The 11787-nt window shown below is 26.4% G+C and overlaps 1 protein-coding gene across 3 annotated transcripts in view; it reads right to left on the minus strand.

The window, feature by feature from the left end:
- LOC122529280 (gamma-aminobutyric acid receptor alpha-like) overlaps positions 1 to 11787 on the minus strand; it is a 164197-nt gene that overhangs the window by 51783 nt on the left and 100627 nt on the right. For 2 of the 3 annotated variants that reach the window (XM_043655240.1, XM_043655239.1), the window contains exon 2: positions 9759 to 9905. In XM_043655240.1, the coding sequence (XP_043511175.1) occupies positions 9759 to 9865 (107 nt within the window). In that variant the 5' untranslated portion in view covers positions 9866 to 9905. Of the gene's footprint in view, positions 1 to 9758; positions 9906 to 9974; positions 10085 to 11787 lie in introns of those variants that run through there. The other variant, XM_043655237.1, reaches the window with a different exon arrangement.

Here is an 11787-nt window from a genome sequence, read left to right on the forward strand (position 1 = left end):
ACGTTTGCGTTTATGAAGCAATCTTTGTTGATATTGTAATAATCTTATTTTTTACAATTTTGAATTAATACTTTGAATTCCTCTGTGTTCTTCCTTCGATTGAATATTTAGCATGTATTGCAAGATTTACTTATGAAACAGAGTAATAAAAGTTGATTTTTTATCAAAACAATTGCCTTTAGGATCTACGTTGATTAAACATTTTTTACACCTCTTGGTGAATATGCTCTTCAGTTATCGATTTTTTTAACACGCTATATATATATTTCTAATAAATTCACACGATATGGTCTTTTGATTGATCCAGTAATTTTTCTGAATCGGTAATGACCAATAACATTCACATGATTTCGTATTTTCACCGAAAATTTATCTGTCCTGTTGTTTACAGTCTGGCAAAATAGACACGAATACGTTGTTCATTATATTTTAGTATTATTATGGTTAAGAAAAAAAAGGAATCAACAAGATTTGTGGCGAAAATACGAAAATGTATGAAGCGAAGGTTCTATTATCATAATAGAATTAATCTTTGCATTATTATATTTTATGTTATTTTATATAAATTTAGTTGTGTTCTAAACTGAAAAATATGAAAACAAAAAATGCTATGCTGCAGAAATAGAAGAGTTTCAAGTTTTAAAGAAATGAAAATATCCAAACATTTTTTTTTATGAAATGAAAACTTTCACTTAACAACTCAAGTATCATCGACACTGTCCGCATGAAAAAATCGGAATTTTTTGCAGATCTGAAAAATATCCTAATTAAGAACTTTCTGTTCTATCACGTAACAAAAAAGTTGCATGAAATAAACTTTTTCTCTTTGGGTTCTTAATAAATATAAACGTCTTAGAAGTCGATAGCCCAAGGATTCACCCAATTAGTTTCAACTAGTACATTGATTTTTTCTATTGCAGGAGTTGCTTCTCAGTTTTACAAGTTTGAGCAGTCAGTCGTCTACGAGCTATTTTTTTACAAAACGCACTTATACTGACATATTTTTCATTACAAGTATTCTAATGAAATCATTACATACTATATCTCATATACACGTGAACAAGACCGTGAACAGTAGATATTTCTCAGTATCTGTAGTTGAATAAGTTATGTCACAAACTTTTACTTTGTAAAAGAAAGAATAATGTGAAAAACTCTTTGACAAAGTTTAGTTGCTCCAGATGTCTAAGAGTTATACAGCAGGAAAGTAAACAGCGACGAGTATGTGAAGAAGAGCTTATGTTACAAAGTTCAGTCGGCTTTCTTATTATTGGATTATTATTTTCATTTTTCAAATTAGAAGAAGGGCCAATGAATTGTTTTCATGCCGTCCTCTAAAATTTAATAAATCTAACGTACGCAGCCATTCAATTGTCCAATGAATTAGTTTTATCGAAGTGAAAGAAGTTTAAATAGTTTTCTTTCTACTACAATTGTATTAATGAACTTATCGCCATATCTCGTAGTACATAACAAATCTACGAATCGTTAATTGATATTTCTCGACATCGCAAATTGCCCAAAGAGCTTCAATTACTCTATTAATTTTAACATATACAGCAGTGAAAGCTTGCTTTCCATCGAGTTCGCGTCGTTTAGGAGTACTTGGAATTAAGGAGTACTTGGAATGTCGTGGTTCTGAATCTCGAACAAGTTATAATATGTGAAAAATAAGAGAAAGGGATATCCAAATTTAATAATTTTAATATTTAGAACGTTGGTGAAATTGAAATATTGAAACCGAGAGAATTGCAAAAATATGTATTAACATTAAAAAATAATGATTAGTAAATCTTCATTCTTTACTGGGTAGTACTGGAACAAATACTGGAACAAAATAAAAATTGTCCCCATTTTCTCTAATTTTATTATTTTTTATTAGTAGACTATAAAAGTTTAAATAAGTTTGTATTAAAAAAATAAAACTTAACTAAAGATTTGGTACATTTCTTAAATATAAAGTGTATTCTACTATGGACTATTTTATATACTTTTGTACATTTATATTTCTTCCAAATTCATAAACATATACATATACAATCTATTCATTAATATAATGAATTTCATTTATTCATTATATTAAAAATAACAAGCTTCTATTCATAATTAATAATTAATAAAATAATTATGACTGAATATTCTTTGTTTTGATACTGATACAAATAGAAATTTTTTATTTCCTTTTATTATTCTACAAATGTTATTCTATAGTATTTAACTTGAAAAAGAAGAAAGTAATGTAAATGATTAATTTTTTGTTCCACTTTTTTTTTTGATGTTTAAAAAGATATGAATTTTATATTATAAATAATACGTAAATATAATTAAATTTATTGAATATGGTTTCTTCATTGATTTATGTTGTTGTGAGTTAAGATATTAAAACTTCGATAGTCTACGACTATCTACGATAAAATTGTTTCATGGCAGTACTAGTTTTATTTATCTTTCGAATGTTATACAGGATGTTCAAAGATTTAATACTCTAACTTTGTTAATGTAATATAGATAAAAACATACAAAGATAAAAATGAGACTAAATAACTTTATAATATAACTTTATAATAATATTTAATAATAATATAATTTTACAAAGTTTCATTAAAAATTTATAGTTAACTTTTATTTGAATATGTATTATATCTTGTATATATGTACAAGATCTGTCCGAATAACATGTACAAGAAGTTATGAGATGATTTCTCGTGAAAAAATAAGAAAACAATATAGAATACAATTTTTTCATCTAAGCCTTATGAAATATTCCAGGAAATCAAGTTTCAAATTTCGAGTAAAATACAACTCATCGTGAGACATATCCAGAATAATGGAACTTCTATTGTATTGCTTACATGAGTAATCATTTCTCCTTCAATTATCAAGACGATGAATTATATGAGCAAAGAATATTGTAACTTAACGATAATTTACGTGCTGTTCTCTGCTATTAAAGGATGCACGGCATTCCCATTAGTTCTGTAGTTGTATATAATAAAACATAACTGATAAAACATTTTTTTATTCTTTTTTAAACTCATTAACTATTAAATAGATATTATTTTAAAATAGAGTGGGCATTTTATGTCATATATCATGATCATATCTTACAATTAGTTAATACATAACACAATTAGTATTAATTTTATACCATACAATGGATTTCGAAATTTGATTTTTCCGGAATTAAGATCTTATTTTTAGTTTTATTTCATTTTTTTCTTTATTTTTGTATAAAAAATTATCTCATGTCCAGATGTTATTCAGTTGAATTCTGGCATACATAAAAAATTGATATCGATGTGCTATTGGATTTATAATGGATTTAATTTTGGTGATATCATCTAATTTCGTTGCACGCAGTTTTTATTCTTGTAATAAATTCATTTCGTGAAAATATTTCAACGTAATCTTTGTCTTTAGTGTTTCCCATGAGTAGAAATCTAAGAGATGCAAGATTAATGTTAACTTGCATTAATAAAGGGATACGCACAAGTATCTATAATTTTCATATAATTATCATATAAGTTTTTCTTTTACTTATTAACGTAGAATTTATTGAATTTTTGCTAGATGATATTTTATAAAATATATCGACAAAGTTTGAACATTAAATTTTTGGATACTTCATAAATCGATTTATTTGTAAATTCCTTCGAGAAATAGTGTATGTGTCTTTGTGAAGATATTATGAGACAAGTCTTGCAGAACATGTCATATCGTTTTTCGTATACGCTGCATCTAAAGGTATTAAGGACGTTTGGTCAAATCGTAACGTTCTCCACTATTGCAAACTGAAGGTGTTTTATATAATACACCTATTACGAAAAGGATTGTTGGAAATGGGCAGCGATGTAAAGAGACGAATAAAAGGAAACGGAAGGTATAAGCATGGACGATATCTATAAATTTTTGAATGAATTGAATATAAATTCAACCACAAGGCAGAGCTTAAATGAAACTAGGACTAAATTAGATGAATTTACAAAATGATGGTATGTGTAGTTGATAAATACATAGAAAAGTAATAAGAACAATGAAAGAGATATTTGAGTTATATGAAATATTTTATAATTTACAATGCACAGGAATCTTAATATTATAATTTTTTGTTTCTACTAATACTGTAAGAGATGAATTTGAGAAATTATGTAGAAAAGAGCGTACCTCACCGATTTAATTTGATGTATCGTTTAACATATGTTGATGTATTATCAAGATCAATGAGTAATTTCACTTTTCATATAACTGAGTGATATATATTTAAAGATATGTTATTAATTCCAATACTAAGTTTAATATACAGTGTTCTGTAGCATGTGAAAACTAGAGCAGGGAAAAGTGTAGAATAAAATTTTTCATTTAAGATTTTATAAATGAACTTTGTTAACACTAATAAAGTCTTCAAAGTCATTTCAGATCATGGTAGGTCATTGAATTCGTCTTGATGTCGACGATGTAACAATGTATCATAAATGGATGTTAATATGCCAAAAAATACGATGATATGGCAAAAAATTGTCAAAGTGACCTTCACAGGATTTTTTTAGTAACATCTAATGCATGCCTCTTAAATCCACTTAAATTCTTTTAAATCCTATTAAAGCCATTTTTTCTTAACATCAATAGCAGGCGAAAAATTAATTTAGATGTTCGACTTAAAATTAACATCCTGTATGTTGTCATGGTCGTCATTTAGAATAACTTTTTTCTATATATGTACATATATTATCGCTGCGACGTCCGGTTTTATAATAATTTTTGAGATATTCGCAGAAATATACTTGTCATCTCGTATATCGTATTATTAATGTTTAGAATATGTTTATATTACAAATTTCTGTTCGTAAACAACCATAGATGAGACATTTCACGAGTCTGTTCTGTATTTACATTTTGATTTATATTTTGGTTTTGCACTTATATCTTTGTTTTCATTTATTGATCCATTAGTATTCATTGAAATAATCTATGACAAATTATAAAATAATGTTTGCAACGAAACGCAGTTGTACATTTTTAAATTTATATACTTTGTATATTATATATATATTTTTTAAATTTTAATCAAAGCAAGAAATTTTAAAAATACTAGTGTAGGTTGTCGGCCGCCATACAGCGCGGTTAATTTAGTATGTACAATAGATAGTCTTATCCAACTTATAAAATAAAATCCATAAAAGAAAACTTATAAAGTAAACCTATAAAATAAAAACTTATAAAGTAAATCTATAAAATAAAAATAAAAACTTATAAAGTAAATCTATAAAATAAAAATAAAAACTTATAAAGTAAACCTATAAAATAAAAATGAAAACTTATAAAGTAAACCTATAAAATAAAAATAAAAACTTATAAAATAAACCTATAAAATAAAAATAAAAACTTATAAAGTAAACCTATGAAATAAAAACGTATAAAGTAAACCTATGAAATAAAAACGTATAAAGTAAATCTATAAAATAAAATTTGTTATTGATATTAAAAATATTTTTTAATCAAGTGATCAAGTTATTGATCATTATTTTTAATGATCAGTTATTTTTAAAACGACATCGTTCGAATTTGTTAGAAATACTGTCCTTTCATGATTTTGAAATAATTTTAGAGAAACAAATGACTTAAAGAATCTGTAGAAAAAAATGATAATTTATTTTAAGATTATTGACCAAAATTCTAAATAATTAACTATATAACTATTAACTATATAACCTCGAATGCTCTATTACAAATCTAAAAATCGTTGAAATCGGTGATGAAACCGATGGAATCGGTTGAAATTCCTTAAAAAGTATAAATTATGTTTTCGTGGATATTTCGAAAACTAAGGCCGAACAACGATAACGTACAATATATAAAGTTGTTCGGAATGGCAATTAGGATAACATATTTCAAGGTCATCAAAATCGGTGAGAAATCCCGATATCAATAGTTATCAAACTTCCTACATATCTTTTTAGTATGTTCGAGTTTATTTCATAATTTATAATATTTCAGAAAACTTTTTTGTATCAATAATTGAATGTTTCGTTAAATTTGGTTTAACTTAAACGAATAGTAATTTTGATTTATCAGTATTATTAAATTAACATACGCCTTAAAATTTTTCTAACTCTTCTAATTATTTTATACATTGTCTCTTGTACTGAAATCTTTTGATTCGTCCTACGAATCGGAATGTTTTTTCATTAAACTCATTTTGATCAATGAATCAACAATTTCCCCCTTTTCCCTTTGAAGCACCATATAATTTATTCTTTCTTCGACATATGTATTTCATCCTTTATGACGAAATTACTTTCATTCACAATATAAAGCGTTATTGTTATTCTCCTCCTTCAAAAAAACTTTGAGAAAAATTAAAAGCGAAAAGAATCCAAAAAAAAAACACAAATTATCTAAACTTGTCTTCATTTATCTTCACTCGAAAAAAAAAATTAGGAAAATAAGGAAAGAAGAAAAAAACAGGAGGGTAACAAATTTTTGACTCTCGATCCTCATTTTTCTCTCTCGTGTTCAATGCCGTGTTTCGTTTATGTTTCACAGCACAATCAGCACATGTGTACACGTGGTGCAGTGTACACACTCGGCGGTTGAAAATGGGGCCGAGAGAATTTTGGCAGGATAGAACGAAAATTGCGGCCAGATCGCTTTTAAACCGAAATAAAGAGGCATTTTAATGCCTGTCCGTTCTTTTAGGTCACGATGAAAACAGCTGTTCGATAGGACACGTTGTTACTGTTATCCGCTACTGTTGCTGCCTAGTCTGTTTTCTAGAATCGCCTGTAACGACAGTCTCCTTTGTTCACTGACATCGTACCTTTCGATCTTTTGATTCTTTTCGCCGTGTTTTTTCCCGACGAAACAGACTTTCCTCGATATAGTGGCGCATTCTAGAGATACATGTAAAAAGCTTTGGATATGCTTATGTAAGGATTTACATATTGAAATGATTAAAAGACGGTTGACCTGTTTGCGAGGGAAATAAGGATTCGAATGATGCATTTCACAGAACGTTTTTCTTTCATATGGCTGATTAACGTTCATCTCGACCTCTTGCTAGTCTTTTACGTAAATACCAAGGCGTATTTCCTTTGTAGGTTGACGAGAATATTTTACTTCTCATGGAGATAGTAAAATTTGCGAGGAATTATAGAGTTATCGTTTGATCCAATTTTTCTTCTGACGATCGATTCAAACAAAGAGATAAGACTTCCATACTTCTTCACTTTCCTCTATTAAGAACTTCTTTAATAAAGAAAATTCAAATTTTCACCTATTTTTAAATGATTTAAAATTGAATGAGTTCGAAATATTTAGAATAATGAAAGAATCTATTTTCAGTGCTTTTAAAAATTGCGAGTAATCATCAAGAATCATTCATGTGCAATAGAAATTTAAAAAAAGGATACAAATGAAATAAGTTTTGCAGCAATAAAATTTGTAATTGCTATATCAATGTGAAATTTTTCAAAAAAATATTTTTAAATAGTTGTAAAGCTTGTTTACAAAGTTTACAAAATATTTGTAAATAATTCCAAAATTAGTTTACAAAAAGTAGTTATTATGTGATATATTATATAATATGTATATACACAAGATCGGCTATATTATGTATCTATAAATATGAAAAATTTTTATATCTCAAATTACTAATATAATTTATTATTAGATTGCGGATGTTTATGAACAAAGCTTATGAAACAATATGTAAAATGCATATGAAATTTATGTTTATAAAATAAGTGAATATGAATGACAAATATGTAAATATGCACGGAGAACATATAGAATTTGAGTAATATTATAATAAATTATTACAATATATATAAAAATTATTATTATATTATTAGTTATTACTATTATATATTGTAAATTATATAAATTATTATTATTATTATTATATCTAAATTATCATAATATATTAGTCTTGTCATATTTATAACACTCAGTTATTGATATTTATTAATCAATTACCATTAATGATATTAATTATTTATATTTATTAAACAGTTACCATTGACTGTTAATATTAAAATGCCGAGAAAGAATATATTGTATATTATACAAGTGTATATTTATCTATTATAAATCTATTGTAACATATTTATATATTATATATCTATTCTCCAATATTGTTCTGGCACATAATTTGATTATACCGATTTTTTCAATATCGTCATTTGTAATTAAATATGGTGAGGTAAACGTGAAAGAAACTTTAATTTCAATGAATACTATGATAAATATTATAACTCTTTTACACATTCGCTAATATAGGATTACAATTAAATTTAATAAAATTTATTTAATTGTCAATTATTTATATATAAAATCGAACATCGACATACAAAAAACGATATTACAACAACGAAAATTGCTTTTTTAATTACAGTTTTAATTCAACAGTTTACATTAAGTTTAATTATTTTACAGTTTTATATGTAAATATTAATATATAAAATTTAATTAAATACTGATGCACAAAAATCGATATTACAACAAGGAAAAATTATTTTACATATATATATATATATATATATATACTCGCGTTTCTTCGGTAGCAACAGAGTGTACGCCGAACATCGAGTGATGTTTTCAAAACTCTTAATTAAATTATCCACATGATGGAACGGAGAAATGAACAATTATGCAAAGAACGCCAAGAAACGGAGGGTTATTCAGCGATCGGTTCGAATTGGGTTAATTGTCTGACAATAGGGTTCGAATCAAACAGGATTTCCACGATCTGCATTATAACGCTCGTCCAACTCCGAATATTCCATCGCTGCAGTTACGGTCTCTCATCGAACGGACGGAGAGACTAGGGGGAGGATATATGTATCTTCAACTTAGCTCTACCCATCATGCAGAATCAATCGCATGACTTAATTATACTCGAGTGCCTTTGCCATCAAATGACTGACATGCAATTTTCATAGCCGTAGATATTTTTGATATTTACAAGCTTATTCTTTTATGAATTACGATCGTTTTGATACATAAAATTGATTCTCTTTCAATTGTTATTGATTGCAGGATTTTTCTTTATCGAAAGGCATAAACATTAACAAAAATAATATATGTAACATATTACATTAAATTGTAGAATAGTGTCATATTGTAGAGATTAAATATGAATAATATTTATTTAATAGCAATGCTGGGATTAATCAAGGTAACGAACACAGATTAACAACTAATACTCGCGGCCATAACTCAAATAAACTCTTTTTTACAACTCAATCGACGTTTTCTTACAATTCAAATCGACAACTCTATTTTCCATTCGCTCGAGTTTCTCCTTTTCAAACTGAAAAACGTCTCTTCTATCACAGCTATACTTTTTTTCTTTTCATGCATTCCTACGATCAGCAAACATTACAAGTTATCTAGTATAATTAAACGCTACTAAAAATATAATAACTACAACTACAGGTTGTAACTTAACAACGACCTACGATAATAATCTACGATACTACAATATTAAGGGATAATATAAGAATAATGTAATAATGCAATATATATTATATAAGGAATGTAATACAAAAATAATGTATTATATTAAACTGTAAATTGTTATATTATCTTATCTTTTTTAATGCAATGAAAAAGCTGAGTGTATAATACAATAGATAAATCGTCATAATATTAAATTGAACAGATAGTTAATATAAGTAGCTAATATGATAGAACAGTTTCAAATAAACGTCTAGTTTTAATTCAAGATTTTGTAGCAATAATTACAAGAAAGTACTTACAAGAAAGATGCGTAGGAGGTGATCAAGTTGGCGAGAGCCAGTAGGACTCGTTGCTTCATGATGTCTTGGGACCGATCCTCCCTCACAATATGTTCTGATTCGTTCATTAATTCGCTTGAAACGCCTAACGTTTTTAGATATCTATTTCTGAAATAAAATATTTATAAAAAACAATTGGTTTTTTAATGAAAATATATTCGAGTGTTATGCACGTACGATTGCATATATGTACAGAATCCCATCTATGTGTCCCACTTCAAACATCTTCGTTGTTTTTGGAGATATGAAAAAATTTTATTAATGGAAGTTATTCAGTACAAAGGAGGCTATGATATGGCAGTAATAATTTTTCTGTAGATTTCGGAGATTTAAACTCCAGTGTCACCTTTACTTTTTTATAATATCGATCCATTAATCAATGCAGCTCGACATATTCTATAAAAAATATTGGTTCATGTGTGTTGAAAAATTATTAGTTTAGGATATTTCAATCTCAATTCTATAAAATTTATGAAAGACAAGAGGAGTATGCTTCCATTCATAGTGTCCTTGTTTCCTATGTATAAATTTTATAAAACTGAAGTTAAAACATTTCCTTGTCAATTTATCGAACTGATCAATGGATGGAAAAACACATTCTTCTATTTAAAAAAATAGAGATAACATTGAAATTTTCACTTATAAAATATCATTAATACCATATTGTAGACATATTCTATAAAATCAAATTTTTATATTTTATTATTAGATTTATAATAATATCATAATATTAACTTCATATATATATATATATTTAATTTAATATTATTATTATTATTTTTAAAAAATATTTTTTATATATTATTATTAATTATTAAATACTTTTTTAATTAAATATATATTATTTATTTAAATAAATTTAAATTACAAAAATTATATCTAAATTAATTTAAATATATTTTGATATATTATTAACATTTATATATATAATTCATTTATATTATTACTAATTTCGGATTTTTATTTAATTAAAACAATTAAATTATATTTAATAAATATTGGATAACTTACGCATTAAATAACTTCCGTTAATGTAATTTTCTTTTCATTTCTTTAAAAACAGCGGAGTTATTTAAGATGGCAACATCCTTTCTATATATATAATATATCGTAATTTAAAATCTAATACGTAATATTAAATAAGATAAATCTTTATAATAAAAGATATATTGTACCAACAAAACAAAAAATATAAAATATATTGATATTCGATATAATTTCGCGCGTCGATTTTCGAATTATTGGTTGCAAAAAGTGTTGCAAAGATACTCCTCAATTAATTATGGAAATCTTATCTATTTTGTTCTTATAATTTCAAAGGGGAAATTTTTTATTTATGTGTCTTATTATGAATTCCGTTCTTGATTATTGTAAACAAGTAAGTGTTGACAAGCTGAAAAATGTAATATTAAATTATGTAGTTTTTCTTTTATTAACAAAACACTTTCCTCCAGAGAACACACTTTCTTTCGTTACGTTATAAACCTTTCATAGACATCAAAATTATGAATAATAATTATTTCACATAACATAATTAATTCTGTTCGATAATTTTATCTTATCTTTAACTAATCGTTCGTTCTTCGAAATTTAGATATTTCAAACGTGAGAAAATTTGTATGAATTATTCAAGATTACACCAAGAATATCACAATATTCCATCGCTTCTGATTCTAAGTGAATTTTTCTGCGTTGCAGACATGGAATCTCTTTAAAAACCTTTAAATCATTCTATTTCCCTCGTTCTATTTCCTTTCACGAAATTCGTCGTTCAAGTTGTGCATTGAACAATGATCCCACATCACGCTTGAATACGTGCATTCACGACCGAGGGAGAACACTTCAATTACGCGGTCGATCGACGATAATTAATACTATTCTGTAACTGCGGTTCGACGGACGTGCGGGTGCAGCCAATTGACGGCTGCAGAAAGGAATTGAATTAGCGAATTAATTCGTCTGCTTTTCCTTTGTAGCTATCATGGACATC

The sequence above is a fragment of the Frieseomelitta varia genome, unplaced genomic scaffold (assembly GCF_011392965.1).
Source record: "Frieseomelitta varia isolate USP_RPSP 00005682 unplaced genomic scaffold, Fvar_1.2 scaffold_282, whole genome shotgun sequence".
Taxonomy (NCBI): Eukaryota; Metazoa; Arthropoda; class Insecta; order Hymenoptera; family Apidae; genus Frieseomelitta; species Frieseomelitta varia.